This window comes from Megalobrama amblycephala, linkage group LG9, assembly GCF_018812025.1.
Source record: "Megalobrama amblycephala isolate DHTTF-2021 linkage group LG9, ASM1881202v1, whole genome shotgun sequence".
NCBI lineage: Eukaryota > Metazoa > Chordata > Actinopteri > Cypriniformes > Xenocyprididae > Megalobrama > Megalobrama amblycephala.
This window is the reverse complement of record NC_063052.1, coordinates 9,895,612-9,917,844: the sequence shown is the minus strand read 5'-3', so window position 1 is coordinate 9,917,844 and position 22,233 is coordinate 9,895,612. Positions and strand designations below refer to the sequence as shown.

The 22,233-nt window shown below is 36.6% G+C and overlaps 1 protein-coding gene across 1 annotated transcript in view; it reads right to left on the bottom strand.

The window, feature by feature from the left end:
- Positions 1-6,190: 6,190 nt before the first annotated feature.
- Positions 6,191-22,233, bottom strand: part of phf14 (PHD finger protein 14) — a 110,627-nt gene continuing 94,584 nt past the window's right edge. The window contains exon 18 of the mRNA XM_048201522.1: positions 6,191-7,267. Within this exon, the coding sequence (XP_048057479.1) occupies positions 7,196-7,267 (72 nt within the window). The 3' untranslated portion in view covers positions 6,191-7,195. The remainder of the gene's footprint in view (positions 7,268-22,233) is intronic.

Genomic DNA, 22,233 nt, shown 5'->3' with positions numbered 1-22,233 from the left:
TAGGTAACTTTTGTAAAAATTTTTTTTTTTACATATTTGTTAAACCTGACATTATGTCCTGACAGTAGAATATGAGACAGATAATCTGTGAAAAAATCAAGCTCCTCTGGCTCCTCCCAGTGGCCCTATTGCCATTTGCAGAAATGCACCGCTCCCGGTAAGAAACAACCAATCAGAGCCAGGAGGAGTGTCTTAGCCGTGTCAATCAATCAAGCTCGCGTGCGCGCTGATCTCACCCCTCCCATACACAGCGCCAGCGCATACAGGCTTCAAGATTACCGGTGTGCCGCAGCTTTGCTTATGGCGGAAAAACAATCCAAACTGCCAATTCCTCGAGTGGCACCTGCTCATAAAATAAAGACGGGTGAACGGAAAAAGACAGATGACGATGATAAAAAAGCCAAAAAGAAAGAATTAGATAGAGCCCGAAATAAAACGAGGGTAAATATCGGAGCGGCTTTTCCGAGGTGGAGGGAGCTATGTATCCTGAACGGATTAAAAACCGATGCAGAGTCAGCCACATTTCTGCTTGACAAGTAAGTATCCCTGCTTGATTTGTTTAATTTTTTAAGAACTACACAACTAAGATAATTTCAAAACAGGACTGACAAATTATGTATGGCATGGTTTCTTGTAGATTTCAGGGTGGTCCTTTGCATATAACATCGTTTTATTTCGCCATAAGCAAAGCTGCGGCACACCGGTAATCTTGAATTTGACGCCTGTACACTGTGCATGACAGGAGTGTGATCAGCGCGCACGCGAGCTTGATTGATTGACACTGCTAAGACACTCCTCCTGGCTCTGATTGGTTGTTTCTTACCGGGAGCGGTGTATTTCTGCAAATGGCAATAGATGGGTTTCATGTGACGTCACTGTATTCTATCGCCGCCATATTTGGGACCGGTCACAGCTGCGCGCCCTGTTAAAGTCTATGGTGACAGCAGCTACAACTACCAGAGGAAGGCCAAAGAAACGCTCTCAGAAGGTTCACAACAAGTTTACAATATATCTGGGATATCTGGTGCTGTTAGCCGTTTCAACAGACGTCAGAACTACAAATTTATTTGATCCCAAAGGAGTTAGATCGGCAGAATTATTGGCTTCATTCAGAAGGGACCACACCACTGGCAGCCAAACAGCAATGCACAACATTAATAACTGCTGTGCTGGGACTGTAATTTACATAACATTATAACGAAAACACGACTGTAATAAAATGTTGTGAATTCTCTGTGTTGTTGTTTCAGCGTGTTGTTGTGGTAAGAGCGCGTCGACTGAGTTAAACATTGATTACATAACTTGTTCAAACTTCACTTGTGCATTCGCGTCATTTTGTGCAGGTAAAACTTGTAATAATTTTATTAAGTAGCTATATCTGATTATTCTCATAAAGGATGTGTTTCGTTGAGGTAAATAACCCACAGAGCTGATGATCATCTATAGCTTCAGCGCGAGCACTCAAAAAGTAAGACAACATTAATATGATTGGGACTGTCTTCTTCTTATACATGATATTATAATCGTATATAGGCTACTTGTAAAATAACGTTGTGAATTATTTGGGCTTATTTGCTGTGTTTCGGTGTTTCAATGACGTTACTTCAAGTTCATCTGTACGTGATTTTGTGCAAATAGTTGTAATATTATTTTTATTTTGTATTAATATCTGGATTATTTTATATAGGATGTGTTCCGTTGAGTTAATTAACTTTCAGTTTATGGTTTTTTTTTTATTCTCTTCAGCTTCAGCGTGCGCAGCTCAAACAGCAATGATTAAGTCATTAAAATGTTTTACGTTACACAGTAATATTAAAACTTTAATATTTCTTTTAGAAAATTAATGCATTATTTTTAATACCTAGCTCTTATATTGTTCTAGTATTATTTTCATCAACACATAGTTTGATTAATAATAAGGATCATGATTTTTTTTCTCAAATCATCTCATTTTGATAACAGTATTATTATTTGAGCTACACGCGCTGAATGAACACCGGTAAACTGAAGCGCTTTGCTAAGGTTAATTTACTCAACGGGACACATCCTATATAGGGTAATTCATATATATTTATACAAGATAGACGTAAAATTACAACTTATATTTGCACAAAATCATGCACGCATGTACTTGAACTAAGTAATGTAGTCAGCTGGTGTCGTGAATTTGTTCATCCTGTAACAACACGCCGAAACACAGCAACTAGAATTCACAATATTTTCAAATAAATCAAATAAATTTGTAGTTCTGACGACTGTTGAAACGGCTAACAGCACCACATATCCCAGATATATTGTAAACTTGTTGTGAACTTTCTGAGAGCATTTTGTTGGCCTTCCTCTGGTAGTTGTAGCTGCTGTCACCATAGACTTTAACAGGGCGCGCAGCTGTGACCGGTCCCAAATATGGCGGCGGGCATAGCGGAAGTGACGTCTTTGAAACCCATGTATAGGACCACTGGGAGGAGCCAGAGGAGCTTGATTTTTTCACAGATTATCTGTCTCACATTCTACTGTCAGGACATAATGTCAGGTTTAACAAATATGTAAAAAATATTTTTTTTACAAAAGTTACCTACAGCAGCTTTAATACTTGTGTAATTAAAAACAAAATATATTTTTATTGTATATTTAATATGAAAAACAAAAGGGAAAAATTATATTTCATTGTGTGTATATACACACACACAAAATCAAGCATAACATTATGACCAGTGACAGGTGAAGTGAATAACACTGATTATCTCTTCATCACAGCACCTGTTAGGCAGCAAGTGAACATTTTGTCCTCAAAGTTGATGTGTTAGAAGCAGGAAAAATGGGCAAGTGTAAGGATTTGAGCGAGTTTGACAAGGGCCAAATTCTGATGGCTAGACGACTGGGTCAGAGCATTTCTAAAGCTGCAGCTCTTGTGGGGTGTTCCCGGTCTGCAGTGGTCAGTATAAATCAAAAGTGGTCCAAGGAAGGAACAGTGGTGAACCGGCGACAGTGTCATGGGCGGCCGAGGCTCATTGATGCTCATTGGTCCATGTGGTTCAATCCAACAGACGAGCTACTGTAGCTCAAATTGCTCAAGAAGTTAATGCTGGTTCTGATAGAAAGGTGTCAGAATACACAGTGCATCGCAGTTTGTTGCGTATGGGGCTGCATAGCTGCAGACCGTTCAGGGTGCCCATGCTGACCCCTGTCCACCAGCGAAAGCACCAACAGTGAACACGTGAGCATCAGAACTGAACCACGGAGCAATGGAAGAAGGTTGCCTGGTCTGATGAATCATGTTTTCTTTTACATCACGTGGATGGCCGGGTGCGTGTATGTCACATGGCACCAGGATGCACTATGGGAAGAAGGCAAGCCGGCGAAGGCAGTGTGATGCTTTGGACAATGTTCTGCTGGGAAACCTTGGGTCCTGCCATCCATGAAGATGCTACTTTGACACGTACCACCTACCTAAGCATTGTTGCAGACCATGTACACCCTTTCATGGAAACGGTATTCCCTGGTGGCTGTGGCCTCTTTCAGCAGGATAATGCACCCTGCCACAAAACAAAAATGGTTCAGGAATGGTTTGAGGAGCACAACAACGAGTTTGAGGTGTTGACTTGGCCTCCAAGTTCCCCAGATCTCAATCCAATCGAGCATCTGTGGGATGTGCTGAACAAACAAGTCCGATCCATGAAGGCCCCACCTCGCAACTTACAGGACTTAAAGGATCTGCTGCTAACATCTTGGTGCAGATACCACAGCACACCTTCAGGGGTCTAGTGGAGTCCATGCCTCGACGGGTCAGGGCTGTTTTGGCAGCAAATGGACAAACACAATATTAGGAAGGTGGTCATAATGTTATGCCTGATCATATACACATACACACAATTATATAATATATAGCTACATATAAATATTAAATGTATTAATAATAATTAATAACTAAAATTTAATTTATTATAAATATTTCACCGGTGACATCACATACTTATGGGAAGTCCCGCACTCACTGAGCAGCTGTCATTGAAATGATTGGAAACGCTTGACTTTCTCCAGGTATTAGCTGACTCACCACCACCTCTTTGCTTCAGACTATAATCGTCTCCATGATGACCACAATGTCTTCAGCTGGAATTCATATTACCATTGCATGTAGAGTAGCGGTCATCACATACTCTTAGCCATGATAGTTTTTGAGTTCTCATGGATGAAACGTATGCTTGCTGAGCAAAGCTCTCGTTCACTGAACATGAACATCACAGACCTCTTTATTATGCAGAGGTTGTAATCAGATTGTGGAACGGGGCATAGGGGTCTTGAACGAGAAGACCACTCTGACATAAGCACACCCGCTGCCATTATTACAACCCTAATGACACACTCCGCATGCTGCATGCTGAGAGCTCAGCTTCAGGGGGTCCATCGCAAACGGCTGAAGGAACCAGCGACGTGTCAGCAATGTGCATCAATTGGCGATGCAACATGAAATCCTTCCTCCTCCTCCTCAAAAAAAAAAAAAAAAAGATAAAGAAAAAAGAAAGAAACAGAACCCTTCAGATAATGTCTTTCATGGTTCAGTGGTCTTACAGGGGTTCCTCCTGCATGGGCCTGAAATGGGCAAATTAATAGTTGCTTTGGAACAAATTAGAATTACACCCCTTGATGCATTAATGTCAGAATGCAAGCCAGATTCCCTGACAGGGTGAGGGGAGGAGAAGCTTCGTGAGGCAATGAGATGCTAAGATAAAATGGCATTTATGGTCTTCTTTCGCCCCTGTGGTGTGAGGGAATGGTTAAATGACATGTGCACTGTGAGTAAGACACGACAGAGCTGGATAAAGACAATTTTCTGTTGGTTTGCCTACCGGCAAGCGTCACTGAACAGCTTTGAACTCGTAAATCATTGGAGTGATAAAAGTAATGCTTTCGTTATCAAATCATTATGCTCAGTGATATTTCATAAGATCTGAACACTTTCCACAATTATGGTACACTTTGATGCCGTATTACCTATTTTAAAGAATTTCAGGCAAAAAATCCTTTTTTTTTTTTTTTTTTTGATTTTTTTATTTATTAGTAGGTTTAACCCCTTGAGATGTACCATCTAGTTTTTTTGTTTTGTTGTGAGAACCAATAGTATGGAAGAGGATTAGGGCCAAGGAATAATAAAAAAATAAAACCATCTCGAGATTAAAGTTGTTAAATTTCGAGAAAAAAGTCGAAATAAAATGTTGAGAATAAACTCATTAAATTACGAGAAAAAAATCATTAAATTTCAAGAAAAAAGTCGAGGTAAAATGTTGAGAATAAAGTCATTAAATTACGAGAAAAAAGTAGTTAGATTATGAGAACAAATTCATTAAATTACGAGAAAAAAGTAGTTAGATTATGAGAACAAATTCATTAAATTACGAGAAAAAAGTTGTTAAATTATGAGAACAAATTCGTAATTTAACGAATTTTTTCTCGTAATTTAATGAATTTTTTCTCATAATTTAATGACTTTATTCTCAACATTTTATCTCGACTTTTTTCTCGAAATTTAATGACATTTTTCTCATAATTTAACGAATTTGTTTTCGTAATTTAACGTCTTTTTTCTCGTAATTTAATGACTTTATTCTTAACATTTTATCTCGACCTTTTTCTCGAAATGTAACGTTTTTTTTCCGTAATTTAACGAGTTTATTCTCAACATTTTATTTTGTCTTTTTTCTCGAACTTTAATCTCGAGATGGTTTTATTTTTTTATTATTGCTTGGCCCTAATCCTCTTCTGTACAATAGATCAGTTGAAGTAATACCTAAAATAAAATTAATCTTGCATTTCAAATACCAGATTTAAATACATGAAATGTCTATATCCCCCCTATATATAATGTCTATATCCCCCTTATATATAATATATATGGCATTTTTAAATATATCACTAGCAAAATCAGTGATTAAAATAATGATTAAACCAGTATATAGACATGTCCCAACAAACTTTTACTTTCTAAGGCGGATGGTCAACATTTTCTGAAGCATAATCATCTCCTTTCACTGACCATATATAGAAAAGAAATACTTTTTCATGTTCTATTTTGTACCCTTTTTGTGGAAAGTGCACTTCCCTATCTGAAAATGGATTTTTCTTTGAGTGCCATTTATCTTGATAGAATCTAGTTATGGTCCTGTTGCAATAACAGAAATAATAATAATACTAAATCACAAGTAATGTTTATTACGAAGGTCACTTTAAGTACCAAAATACAGACTTGTCTGGAGCTCAAGTGTTGAGGCAGATGAACTGTCCCACTTTTTTTTTTTTACACTGAAACAATGTTTAAGACTGAGAATTGCCTCAAACATGAGCATGGACAATAACACTGTCAGTGATAAAGGATGTTCTGGAATATACTGTAGGTATAAAAATGAGATTTGTAAAAAATAATAAAATAGACTTTGCTCTTACCATCAGGAAGTAATGAATTATTTATATAACACAAGCCACTAACTGTCAGTTTCAATGCAATGTCAATGCATGTTCATTATTACACTATAATGCATTGGTGTTTAAAAATATATGAAGTAAAATAAAAAACAAAATCAAATATAAAGGGCTGATAAACAAAGAGCTGTTTACGGGACAGGAAAGAATAGTGTGCAATTGCTGTGTGTATAACGGAAACACTGCTTGAGGGATCTGGACACACAACACCAGTATGACATTCACATCCATGAGTGAAGAGAAATGTTAATTAGTGTAGGAAAAATAACCTTTAAAAAAACAGGACATATAGAATATTCAAGGTAGAAACGGGCTGATATGAAGATCATGATCGTCTGCGTCGTCATTAGATACTGCTGTTCTTCCAGCGCTCCGAAGACTCCCTGGGTTGAGCTCTGAAATTCATTCACGACGGTGGACTTGAACATACATCGAGTCTGTACAATACCCTATATACTTGGAAAAAAATATATAGAGAGATCACAGCGTTGACAATTTTTTTTTTAGCTGGCAATTGTGGTATTTTTTTTTTTGATCAATTTCTTGTTAACAAAGGAGGACAGTTTCAGTCTAGTGAAGCAGTGGCAGTTCACGTCTGTTGATTTCATTTGTGAGTGTTATTTCGCATCCCACTATTCAGCTGGAAATGAGGTGATGGTGCTAACTGTGTAGGCAAGACGATTACTTCACGTGAGGTAACGATAAGGTAAGGAGTTTTTCAGTCTGGGATCTCTTGCTCTGCCGTTTCTTCTTTCACAGAGTCTTCCTCGAACTCTTGTGGTTCTTCCTCCTGAAAAATAAGAAGAGTATCTTATTAATCTCATTCTCCGCCACTGACGAGATTTTCCGTCATTTATGACACAACGCTTCCCTCCCATTTTCCAGCAATGTTGTCACTGTTATACAGTAGGGGGCGCTGAAATTGTACAGCATCTCCGGATCCAAAAACAAGCGAAGATGATGATCTGCGTAAACCAGGATACTGGGAAAGAACTGCCTAATGTTAGAAAAATATCAAACCCATAAAGAGGACTGTGCAAGAGCACTTTGGCCGATCTATGTTTTGATAATCATTCTGAATCCGATCCAGAAAAAAAGTCTTCGACAAAAACACGATTTTCTCAGCTTTTTGTTCAAAATGTTGTTTTTGTTTTTTAAAAAATGAAACTTAGCCACATGTTGATATTTTCTTTCTTTTGATATATTGTATGTTCATGCAAATAAATATTCTGGGGGCCATGAAAGTTTTGTGAAAATGATTAAAAAATGCAGCCACTGCTTGGCAACATTTTTTTTTATTTTTATTTTTTATATAAAACACTGGTGGGGAAAGAATTAAGTAAAAATAACATATGTGATTGAGCTTGAAAAATCAGTTCAACTTTATTGTTAGAATGTTTATTGTCTTTTAGTTAGAATTATGCAAACAGCAGGGGTCCCCACTTTATATTAGATGGCTTTATCTACTATGTACTAACATTTAAATTAATCATTTAATACAATGCACTTATTGTGTACATACATGTTAACTTTAAAAACACCTTACCTCACCCTTAAACCTACCCAAACCTGTCCCTAACCTTACCCGTATTCCACCTCAATAGCAGCAAAAGTGTTTTGCAATACAACATGAACACAATAAGCACATTGTACTTATTTTTTGATGTAAGTACATAGTAGTTAAAGACACCTAATATAAAGTGTGACCAAAAAAATAGGATGAATTTAAAGACAGCTAGGCCATGTCCATTTGCTTTTCTAATTTGAGTGTATATTGCTAGAAACTCACTAGCAAAATTCTAGTTTAACTGTATTTCAACATGCTATGCTTAACTCTGAAAAAAAAAGGTAATTTTAGCACCTCTACCGCAGTGAACAAAGAGCAAACGTCATGCCAGAGTCACTTACACAACCTGCAAATTTAGAGGAGACGACAAACAGGAAATGACGGCCATCTCAGCTTTTAAGTGAGTCTGACAGATGCAATTATCCCCTCCTGCAAAGGTTAATAAACACATCTACGCACAGCCATGTGTGATGGCAGAGCCCTGACCACACACTATACTCAAGGCAGCTGAGAAGCACATGATGACTCATGGCTTTACTTACAGAAAGCATCAAGAGCACACATCTCATTAAAAGCATCTATTCTTCCTTAAAGCTATTGATACATTTATAGAAGCAAATCCAATGAATATAGTAATTACAGAGTAATTACTTAGTAATAACCTTATAATGAAGTATGGCCACAATATATGAGACACTACTATAGGTCATAGTTATCAGACATCATTAAAACCATCTATAGAAGAACATCTAATAAATATAGTAACGACCTAGTAATTACAGAGTAATAACCGTGTAATAAAGTATGTTACAATATAATGAAAACTAATGTAGGCCAGTTTAATTTTTCGACATACAAACATCAGAATTGTGATACATGTCCAATATGCAGCTTCAAGAGCCATCTCAGCAGTTAATCTGGGCAGACAGCTTTGCTTTATTCAGCAATGTCTCTCCCATATGGGTCTTGTCTCTGTCTGTGGATGACTTTTGATATGCGGCCAGGCCTTTATGAAAAATGAGTTACTTTTTCCTGAACTCTGGGTACTTTGCCGTTGCCGGGCCGTGCGGAGATATAAATCTCACGGTGGGACGACACCTCATGAACCTTGCTGCCGGATCAGCCTGTGCCATCCACCAAATCTCTCTGACATACCTGCCAATTTTCCAATTACTTCTGGTGCCATACGTTATCATCAGGCCAGTCAGCACTTAAAAGGGATACAAGAGGGGAGGGTGGTCCGGTCCATGCTAACAATCTCATGGAGTGGCTCGATTGAGCTTTTTCACACTCCCATGGACACACATGGACGCAAAAGCTCACTCGTTGACCCACATGTTACGGCCCGCTTGTGATTTAGTATTTATCCCTGGGAATCCAGGGCTCTTGGAAATTCCTTGGTGTGCTAGACATGGGACATCAGCTACACATTGCTTACCGGTAAACAAAGCGAAAGAGAGAAAGATAGAGAGAGAGAGAGAGAGAAAACCTTACAAAATTTTATAGTATTACATTTTTTAAATATGAACACATTTATGATATTTTTTTTTCAATGATAACTTTACAACTATATGCCAACTAACTCTCATTAGAGTATTAGTAGACTGTCTGCTTAATATCTGCTAACACTATTTTAATAGTCGCCAACTGATATTCTACTAAGTCAACTAACACGAACCCTAACAACCCTAACAATGTAGTTCCAAAGTTAATAATAGTTAGTAGAATGTTTAAAATGGTCCATCGAAATGAAGTGTAACCTTTGTTTATTGTAAATTAACGTATTAATTATTGTATTTTACATTTATATGCACCTTCAGTCAAAAGTTTGATAAGATTTGTTTTTTGAAGTCTCAAATGCTCTGCAAGTCTGCATTCATGTCATCAATTCAGTAAAAACATCAATATTGAGAAATATTACAATTTAAAATAACTTTTCTCTTTAATTCACATATAATTCTGTTATTTATTTAAATATATTTTAAAATTATTACATTTATTCCAATGATGGCAAAGCTGATTTTTTTTTTAGCATCATTAGCACCAAACTTCAGTAAAAAATGACCGTGATTTTAACAGTAAAAGACTGTAAAAATGCTGCAGTGAAAAACTGTCAATTGGTTTACAGAAAGTTTCCGTACTATATACGGTGAATAACTGTAATAGATCTAACGGTACATTTAATGTAATTTTACGGTAAAATACTGTTAAATTCACAGTTTTTGGAAGTGAAAAATAACAATTCATTGTAAAATTTACAGTGAAAAACCGTAAATTGACATTCCCACAATTCCCTGCGTGACACTTTACATTTTATATATTTTCGTTGAAATAACTCTGTTTCTTCTTAGTTTTTCTCATTTTTTTCTAATCAGTTATGTACATTAGGGTTTTATGTTACATCTAATGTTGTTAAATTAATGTTTATTGCATTTTTAAAATTTCATGCATGTTACCATGATGGTGTTTAGTGTGTGTGTGTGAATGACACTGTGTGCACCTTCTATATGTTAGTGTTGTCCTCCTCAGCTTGTGAAAAAGCTGCTTGTGATGAACTTTGATTCATCATGTGACTCTTATCACCACTGTGTTTGATGACTGTCAGTGTATTATAAAGGTACAAAACAGATATTAATACTTCATTAGGTTGGTAAATTAACATTATATCAGTTAATGAAATACGTTATTTTACCGTAAATTTAACAGATTTTTTTTTTTTTTACGTTGCTACTGTATTTTTTACGGTAAAGTTCTGGCAACCACAGCTGCCGGTTTTTTACCGTAAATTTTACTGGGATTTTTTACAGTTTACAGAAATCATTCTAATATGATGATATGCATTCTTGCTGAAAAAAAAATGGTAGTATATTTTACATTTTTGTATATAACGTACATTATTATTACTGCAATGTGAATAAGGGGTAAGAATTTGACAAATGTTTTCAAGTTGCACAATCTAAAAATATATTTAATATATACGTGTTTGAACTGGACTGCAAAATTTGCATAATTCCATTGAATTTCTTTCTAAATGTTATTTTATGTTGTGGTTTTAGATGATGGTCTGATAAGAGTCCTTTCACAGATCCGCAAAAGGGACTAATAAGGGGCCTTACCGCACCGCGATATCTCATAACTGCAAAAACGAATATTGATATTAATCAAGCATGGCATATACTGCTCACACTTTAAGCTTAAACAGAAAGAGACAGTATGCTCAAAAATGGAGGGAACACTGTCAGTACTAGTTGGTGCTTCCTGTTCTGATTTGATCAAAGTATCTGAAAAGTTAGAGAACCACAACTGTATGGTAAAAGAGAACAGGACTTACACACACATCACCCGTTGCCAGCCAGAGGAAACGCTTTGCTGAATCCTGCGATATATATGTCAAAATAAAAATAAGTCCAATATGTGAAGTTCTTCTTCACTCTATAAAGCTCCCATTTCAAATCTTCTTTTTTTTTTTAACAGGGTGCTCATTTTGCTGACAGTGTGACATTTGCTTTGTGAGGCAGAGACATCGTGGAGACGTTGGCCCACTGCGGGCCCGATCACGCTGACAGGCAGTGGCTTTGTGGGATATCTCCATCACTCTCCTCCAGGGAAAGCTGGAGCCTTCATTCTGCCATTCACACTCCATGCGGCAGCCAGCCCTCTGGCTACTGCTTATACATGTATGATAATGAAATGCCACATTCTTCATTCTAATTGCATTTTAGATTTTAAAAGGGCAAAAAAAAAAAACTCATGTGAAATAGTGAGAGAGGGAGAGAAATGTGTAAGGGAGAGTTTAAGCAAGCAAAGACGGAAGAAAAGCGAGAGCGTGGTCTGGACCCTAGGTGGCAACAAAGGCCTGTGGCGTGTTAATGCATCTGAGTCGGAGACCCCTGCTGCCTTACAGCGACACAATCAAGCACCCTTCCTTTTTTCTTCCCACCCACCCACACTACACGCAGCAAACTTCATAAAGTGGGATTAAAATAAAGCTTTCAGAAAAAGAATTAAAAATTTACAACGCTGCTTTTACTTTAATAAGCTTTAGCATCCTTTATCAAGCTGGCACAGTCCTCAAAGAATTAGCGGGCTAATTAGTATGACTTATTTCTTTATCGCATTTTCTGCTTTCATTGTATTTATTTGTGCATGTGTGTTGAATACACAGCTTTTATGTGGCAAAGGGAAAGAAGCGGCTTTCCGACCTCCCCCCGTTTGATAGGTGTCGCCGTGTGTCTGCAATCCCGCACGCACCGCGGAAGACAGATTGATGTCCCACGATGATGATGAAAACACGCAGCATGTAAGGAAGCAGGAGAGACATCTAGAGAAAATGAAGCGCTGTGGCTTGAACCAATGGGTGTCTTCAGGCAGAAGGAAAAAAAGAGAGAAAGAGAGAGCGTGCTATCAGGCCCCGGGATTATTCATGACCCCTCCAAACCATCTCTCTTCATAGAGATGGTGGAAAAATATTTACCAGTCAGAGTAATTTAATAAAGCTACACACGCTCAGAGAAGGCTAGTCTTGCGTAGCCAGAGCTTTGACTAAAGTTTTGGTCCTCATTGCAGCTTATTCAACAACCGCCTACTTAAACTGGAAGAGACAGTCTGACTGGCATTTCAAGTGACCAACCGCTGTTTTTTGAAATATATTATACCACAAATAATAAGCAAACATGAAAAAAATATCAACAAACAAAAACATCAAAAGAATAGTAGAACATTTATATAGACTGTCCAAATTTAATAAACATAGACTATTTCAGCTATAAGAAACAAAATGCAGTTTATACAGATTCGCTCATTATTATCTAATTAAACTGCTTCAAAGAAAAAAAAAAAAAAAGTTTAATGGCACTAAACTGACAAACCTGAGAAAAATTATTTCATTCTCAAAAGTGCTTATATCCACCCGGTACCTTGCAAACACGACTAGGCGAACTGATAAAAACCCTAATCTTACTTCCAGAAGTTGTACAAATCAAGCAGACTATAGCTTTCCGGTATTGTGAGATTAAGATTTTTTTTAAAGAAATTTTATTCAGCAAGGATTCATTAAATTGATCAAAAGTGACAGCAAAGGCTTTTAAAATGTTTTAAAAGACTTATTTTTTTGCTGTTCATTTGATATAGGGACTACAGATGCAAATTAGCTGTTTAGCTAACTCTGGCATAAACAATTATATATATATATATATATACAGGGCTTGACATTAACTTTTTTGCTCACCAGCCACTGTGGCTAGTGGTTTTCCAAAGTTACTAGCCACTGAGCATTTTCACTTGCCACAATTTTGATGTTGGTAAATTACATTTTATATGATTAAAGTTGACTTTGTTATGCTTAAATTACTTTATTTTGAGTCATTTTACTTGATTTAGAAGATTTAAAACCCTTTCAAACTTTTAAATGCAGATTGACCACCCAAATCAAGACTACATTGTATATCAGCTGGTATGTACAGATGGGCAAGAGGTGGACAATATGAGCATGAGCTAATATGAGAAATTGTATAAGTTATTTGTATTAGGCTATATAAAAGAACAAAGAAGCAAATTACAAAAACAATAGTAAATTAAAAAATAATCTTTTTTCAGATTATTTAACATCTTTTGTTGTTTGATTAACATTAATGACAGACAGGTATTTAATTGGGCTGCTGAATGCATGGACGTAACTGACGCATATCCAGTTATTACCCACCTGTTTACGTCCACTTAAGCCATAACCGACTGTATTCACGCGAGATACTCCACACGATGGACATTTAGACATCTGTGTGCACTGTTTAACTATTCAGGTGCGAGGAGAACTGATCGCGCGCGACAGAGCGCTTCTGTTGTGTGTCATTCAGCGCAATTCCGCCTATCCCTCATTCACTAACTGCACGTAGCCTAAATAACGTATTGTGTGATTGGATTGTAATTTTGTGCTACGACGATCTTCGACGATTATTTGGCTGTAAACTGAAATTATATTCAACCCGCCAAAGTGGCCAGTGGGAGTGGCTGTCTTACCCGCCACAGCTGAAATCTACCTGCATTTGGCGGGTGTTAATGTCAAGCCCTGTATATATATATATATATAAATTAGGGTACATGTATTCATCCTGAACCATCACGGTACAGACGTCACAGTTCGATGCAGTCACACGATGAATACAGTCAGTCACAGCCGATTCACACTCCAATCCAGAAGGGGGCGCCCACGGCAATGCAACACAGTTTGTTAACCACCACACCAGGAAAAAGCACAGAAGGAGAAAAACAGACGATCTATGGTTAAGAGATTACACGTAAACATATCTATGCAGTGTTTCAACTGCAGAAAGACGTCAATAAAACATCTTCAGAATAATATCTCACGTAACATTACATTTACCTTCAGTGTTCACAGCATGTTAGTTCATTAGAGAATAACTCTAAATGGGAGCATTTCACTAAATATATGAACTATATTAGCTTATATATTCATTATATTTACTTACAGTGCACAGCATAAATGAGTACACCCCCTCTGAAACCTTTGAAAGTCAGCAATTACTCAATTACTTAGAAGATATGTTAGAGATATAATGTTCCAGCAAGTCTGCTTAATCAATTACTACAAAAGTTACTAAATAAAATGAAATAAAATTTTTCTGGTTTAAGTTTAAGGCAATGTTTGTTCAACAGGTAAGTATGTTGAACCAAAACATTTAAAGAGAAGTAATTTCTTGACAATTAAAAGTGTTATATAGCCCACTGAATCATTTTCAGACTTAATGCTGACAAAAATGGAACCACTTGTGAGAGAACTGTCAGGAGACTTTTTCATAGCACAAAAGAGGACAGTGGTACAAGAGGATTACCAAATCATTGTTTTAAGGGTGAAAATATAGCAAATGTAACAAAAATTAAAAAATAATGGACTTGAAATAATCAGGCCTTCATTTTAAGCTTTCATTTAGTGATGAGGGATTTTTTTGCTCGACAAAGAGCAGGAGAAATACCAAGCGAGTGTCTCAGAGCCAGCAAAAGCTATGAAAAGAATGACTGTTTGTCTCACAGAGTAAGATGCAGCCTGCAGAAATGACATGCATGGTTATTGTTCTCACTGGAACTACCTGCTGTAGCCAAAGCACAATAAAGTCAGTTAGCCATTTCCAAAGCCCATATTTACAAAATATAGATTCTGGGAATCAAAACTCTGGTCTCATGAGACCAAATAAATCATTTTGGATCTAACAGCATAGAGGAGGAGTACAATGAGAAGTGCCTGGTTCCCACAGTAAAGTTCAGTGGTAGTAAAGCTCTTTTATAGGGATGTATGAGTGCTGAAGGTGTGAGGGAGTTGTGCTTTATCAATGCGGTAACATTTTATTTTAGGGTCTTTTAACTAGTTGCTTATTAGCATGCATATTAATAGAATATTGGCTATTTATTAGTACTTATTAAGCACATATTAATATGTAGATTAACATATTAATCTACATTCTTAATCCTACCCAATACCTAAACTTAACAGTTACCTTACTAACTATTAAAAAGCAGTAAATTAGGAGTTTATTGAGGGAAAAGTCACAGTTAATAGTTTATATGTGTTCCCTATACTACAGTGTTACCATCAATGCTGTCATGAATTCCCACACCACTGTGTAATTTAATACACAAAGATGTTACCCTTTATTCATTCCCTGCATTGTTGGGCATTTTTTTCAACATGACAATGAGGATATGCATTCTCCCAGGGTGACAAACCTTCTGTGGACATGTATTGCACTCAATCTTGAGCACCTGTGGGAGATTCTGTAGAGACGAGTTGAGCAATACTCCCCATTAAAGATCAGGGCATTTAAGGAGCTCATCACCCAGGAGTTAAACAGGACAGATGTGACAATTTGTCATGAACTTGTACACTCCGTGCCAAGAAGGGTCAGAGCAGTATATTCAAAATTATGGAGGGCGTACTAAGTGCTACAATATTATACATTTGCTGAATTAAATCTAGGGTGTACTCATTTCTAATCCTTAATTTAAACAAAATTGGCTAATTTACTCATTTTATGGCTATTAATAACATATATTTCTCAGTTTTTATCATGTATAAGTTTAATAAACTTTAGTTTTGCCATCTTTCCATGAATTGTATTAGTGATCATAAAGAAAATACATCTTTTGCTTTTGTTCAGAGGAGGTGTACTCATTTATGCTGTGCACTTTACCTGTTAGTAGTCTTACTTATTTAATATGTTTAATTAAATTTGTCATAAGAACAAGTTATGACAGTAACTGTGTAAATGATTATATTTAAAAAATGAATTGGAAAAGAAAAATAATTTTAATTAATTTTAAAAATAATAATGTTTATTATATCTAAAAATAAATAGCAACTGAATTTAATAGTTTGGGCTCTGTTGTTAATTGTAACCTTTAATATTATAGTAATGTGAAAGAAAGGGCTCTATGTATATAGAATACAGCATTAGCATTTTTTTTTAGCAATTTTATGTTTAGTTTTCTCCCCCTTGCTGTACTTAACCCATACCGAACTGTCATATTTGTGTACCGTTTTATATATATATATATATATATATATATATATATATATATATATATATATATATATATATATATATATATATATATATATTTATATATATATATATATATATATATATATATATATATATATATATATATATATATATATATACATACAATTTTGTACAGGTGGTTTGTACAGCAATCTACATGAGTAAACAAATTCAGTGTGACGGTGGTCTGTAAGCACATACCTAAGGACGTGTGTGTGTTTCACTATAGTGGGTATGACACAATTGCATTCAGTCATAAACACTTGCTTCATTAGGCAGCTGAAGCTGTGCGTTACGCGCTACATTGAGCCACCTCTGGCCCTATCGCCTTTTCTCTCACACACCCACTCCCAGCAAAACCCAATCACCAGAAAGCACAATTAAATTTCATGACTATGCATATTTGCGATTCCCATTTTCATTTATTACAAAGGGCATTCATTAATCTACCTTTTTTCCCAGAGAATGGATTTTCATTTTAGTGAGGTGTGACAGATACTGAGGTGAACTTACCAAGAGATGGCTAATTAAATCAGCAGTAAAATGCACAAGCCAGAGATTTTTCTTTTTTTTTTTCTTCTTTTTTCCCCCCTCGCATCTGATAAGAGCCAATGCTGCGGGGAGGAGGTGTGGTACATGGAAAGGAGAGAGCTACTTTCTCTCCATTTCCAATTTCTGGTGAAATATTAAATCACAAATAAATGTAAGTGCTCAAACTCTGCGAGAAAATTGGTTACATGGCTACATGCATGGATGGAGGCTCTCAGCAAATGAATGGATAGGGAACTAAAAGCTAAACAACATCCACTATAAAAGCAGAAGCAATAAAGAGCACGCTAATAAAGTAGCAACTAAAACACGCACTCACAAGTGAAAACAGATGAGTTGCATCTGATGTGTAGCAAACACCTACACCAGCTTGTGTGAATCGACTGTGTTCTCAGTTCCTGATGATCAGAAAAGGCTTTTTAAAATGGTACACATAAAAATAAATGGTATATATATATATTTTCTATATGATTATATATATATATATATATATATATATATATATATATATATATATATATATATATATATATATATATATCATATAGAAAATGGGTATAAAATTGGAGTTTTATGAAAGAAAAACAAAGGTTTGAAATAATGTAGTATACGATGAGCAAATTTTATTTTTTTTCAGTGGACCATCCCTTTAAGGAAAGAATGGAGACCTCAAGACTGCCTATGTGTGTGTGGCCTTTCTGTTATGAACAGTATGCAGTCTGCTGATCCCCATTAATGTGATTTATAGCATCACACAGTAACACTCCTCTAAGGCTGCATTTGTTAAACTGTGTGCCGGTCGGTACGTGTGCATATGGGAGTGTGTGAGAATCAATTTTTGAACAGATCTGTTAGTGTGTTTGCAGGTGTGGAGACAACCCCTATTGTTGTTAAAGCATAACCCTCTGTCAGCAGATTGGGTGGATATCCCATCAAATACAGCCACATTAAATAAGGCAGTGCATATACTCTCATGGTCCAAAACTTAATGCACTCGTCACAATTCTGAGAGGGTCAGAGGGTTGTACAGTCTTGTCATGTTCAATGTCACCTTTAAAGAGTGTGATAAGGCAATTCCTGGTCCTTTATTAATAATGCATGTGAAGGGAAAAGCCTCCTCCTCTTCCTATTCTGATGCTGTGGTCTGGTGGGTTGAGAAGCGCTGCTTCACGTGTGTCACCTATTTATTTGAATGAACCTTCTAGTGTTATTTTATGTCTTGTAGCTAATTGTGATGAACTAAAATTAAAGACAGTAAGGACTCTACCTAGATCGACTGATAAAATGGGCGTTTCAGATATTTAACCAGATCTCTTTTGTTACTTCTGCACCATTAGCGGCACCAAACTAAATTGCACACAGGCTTCCCAAACACTCCCTATTTTGCAATGTTTAGACAAACTAGACAAGAGTACAGAGTAGTGGTGTTTCTGAATCGATCTGTGTTTTAAAACAAATCGACTCTGTGAATGAGTAACTGACTTACTAATATGTTTCGTTCCTGAATGAATCTGTGCGTTGCAACAAATCAGTTAAATATACGATTCAATGATTCACTCATAAAGACAGCCAACTGTTTAATTCCTGAATCAATCTATGTGTTTGAACAAATTGATTCAGTGAATAATTCAAGGACTCCCTCATAACGATAGTCACTGGACCTGTCCCAAATGGAACCCCAAGCCCTTGCGATCTTTCTCCAAGTCTACCCTTTCAAGGACTCAATCATAAAGACAGTCACTGGCCCTGTCCCAAATAGAACTCTAAGCCCTAGCGATCTGCCTCCAAATCCACACTTTTGTGACATAATGTTGCTTTGACTATTATTGGATATAAGTCTGCTGCGGAGCTCGCTTCAGTGCGGGCTCGGCAAAAGCGTGCATTGAGGGCGCATGTTGCCACAAAGGGGCTCTATGGTCTTGTGGACCTAATGGATACACGCATGAGGCAGCCATTGTAAGTCCACAGGGCTGCAAGTGCACATGAAGTGTGATATTTGGGATGGGGCCACTTGTCTCAATCGTAAACGAATCAGTGTTTTTAAACAAGTTGATTCAAGGAACGATTTAATGACTCACTCAAAGTCAGTCAGGCCTTGGCCCAAATGGCACCCTCAACACTTGTGGCACTTTCGTGAAATAACACCGCTTTGACTGTCGGGTAGAAGTCTGCTGCCTCAGCGTGGGGTCGACTAACCACTTCAACCAATTAAATTTTTAAAAGGTTAATGGTTTTGGTGGTAAATTGCACCACTTTACCCAATGATAAAGCACAGAAAGGTTTTACAGGTCCACCCTGTTACAGGCTTGTGTTGCACAGGCAATGTAAGTGAGTTAATAAAACCCACTAAGTGCTAAGAAAGTGACCAACGGGACAGCTGGAATTTGCCATGCTATCTCCAGGGTCCTGTTTACTCTGTAAATTGGCCCCTGAGAGGGAATGAGGCATCCAGCTTGCCTAGTTAAAGTGATGGACGTGACTCCGGTGCATTGATTTTTCCTAAGTCTTATAACGCTCCATCCAACTCACCGGCAAGCAGGGGTGCAAGGTAACTTTCAGGATCATGCTACCTTCTCTTGAAATGCTAACCTTTTGGGTTATACTGCATTTACGCCTGGTGCACAGCTACAATAACTCGCCCTTTTTTATACCTGACCTCTCAGAGCCCCATTGCACGCTTATTCAACTGGCCACAGTGTGAGAAGGCAAACTGAAAGAGACCTGCAACAAACTTTTCAACCAGTTGAAATGCAATTGCTTATATTAAGGTAGCTATTTTGCCTCTGATTTTACCAGATGGCAATCAAATATTTGATAAATAATAATAAGCAAGACCATACTTTCCCTTACAAATTTCATTCCATGGTAAAGCTGGCTGAGAGAGGGACTTAATGAAGTTAATTAGTCTAACTTAATTAGCCTGTTTAGCAGGTCAGTATGCCAAGGCTCTGACTGACAACTGTGCTTGAAGATAATCATCCTCACAACCCAAATTTAACCTCACATTGAATATTAGAGTATATCATTTCTGCACGCACTAGTGTTACTAAACAGAATTGCAAAAATAAGGCATTTCAAATAGGTTTCTCAAATATTTAACTTGTCCTTTATTGGCCAACAAACAGATAGTTCCACCTCCAAACCCAAACTATTGGCTAAGCCAGTGCTGCTGTATTAGGCAGGTTTGGATGTTCAAACAAAAAGAGTTTTTGAAAGTTTTTTCACTTTCCAAAAGGACTACGAATGGTAGTTAGAATTGTCTATGTATTGAAAGCTGCAACAGAAGGAAGACAAAAATACTTCAGCTTTTGCCACATAAATAATGACTTTGAGTCTATTTAATTTGCTCTTTGAATGTACATATTAATTGTGTACATTAGTTCCACATAAATTACTTTTTTCCAATTTGGTTTAGTTCAATAATTCAGTAATTTGTTCATGTACATTCAATGGAATAAAGCTATTTTAAGTGACTAATTTAAAAAGCCATTGTAATTTTACACACAAAATTCTTAAAACTTTTTACTCAGAGTAAAGCAAAATTCAACACACTCTTCATGTATCTATCCTCATAAGCAAAAGCTTCACTTTTTGCCACAATGGTAACCCAACGTTACAGAAACGGATGAACATTAAAGGTTCCGTAGAACGTCTTTTTAAAAGATGTAATATAAGTCTAAGGTGTCCCTGAATGTGTCTGTGAAGTTTCAGATCAAAATACCCCATAGATTTTTTTTAATTAATTTTTTTAACTGCCTATTTTGGGGCATCATTAACTATGCACCGATATATAGGTTGCGGCCCCTTTAAATGCTCACGCTCCCCGCCCACGGAGCTCGCGCTTGCCTTTAACAGCATAAACAAAGTTCACACAGCTAATATAACCCTCAAAATGGATCTTTACAAAGTGTCATGCAACATGTCTAATCGCGTAAGTATGGTATTTATTTGGATGTTTACATTTGATTCTGAATGAGTTTGATAGTGCTCCATGGCTAAAGCTAACATTACACACTGTTGGAGAGATTTATAAAGAATGAAGTTGTGTTTATGAATTATACAGACTGCAAGTGTTTAAAAATGAAAATAACGACGGCTAGTCTCCATGAATACAGTAAGAAACGATGGTAACTTTAACCACATTTAACAGTACATTAGCAACATGCTAACAAAACATTTAGAAAAACAATTTACAAATATCACTAAAAATATCATGATATCATGGATCATGTCAGTTATTATTGTTCCATCTGCCTTTTTTCGCTGTTGTCCTTGCTTGCTTACCTAGTCTGATGATTCAGCTGTGCACATCCAGATGTTAATACTGCCTGCCCTTGTGTAATGCTTGAACATGAGCTTGCATATGCAAATATTGGGGGCGTACATATTAATGATCCCGACTGTTACGTAACAGTCGGTGTTATGTTGAGATTCGCCTGTTCTTCGGAGGTCTTTTAAACAAATGAGACTTATATAAGGAGGAGGAAACAACGGTGTTTGAGACTCACTATATGTCATTTCCATGTACTGAACTCTTGATAAATTCAATTTTTAATTCTAGGGCACCTTTAAGCACTATCAAGTCTCATCACCTTAAAACACATAAAATACACTTAATTCAACATTTAATCTTCCCATCAAGTTTTTACTAAAGCATGCAGGGAACTACAACTCCCTGCCAAGTTTCAGTTAAAGTTTCACCAAAAAATAATTCATGTATTGCCAACACAAATTAAGTTAACTTCCATTTTACAAATTTAAGTGGAATGTTTAAATAAATAAATTGAACATGCAGCAAAAATCATTTTTATAAAATGTTTCATAGATAAACAAGAGAAAAGGCTTAGTAAATTAAAGTTGTTCAAATTTAAACCTCAAGGTCAAGAAGTAACATACTTCAAAAACAAATTCTACTTAGTGTCCAATCAGCCCGCAAGACGACACAAACGCATTTCTGTAAGTGTTATAATTGCTGCAGTAACGAGGCTTTTGACCCCAAGTCTAGATAATGACTGAATTAACAATCCACAAAAGCTGTCCTTTAGGCATTTCCATTCCCGCCTGAGC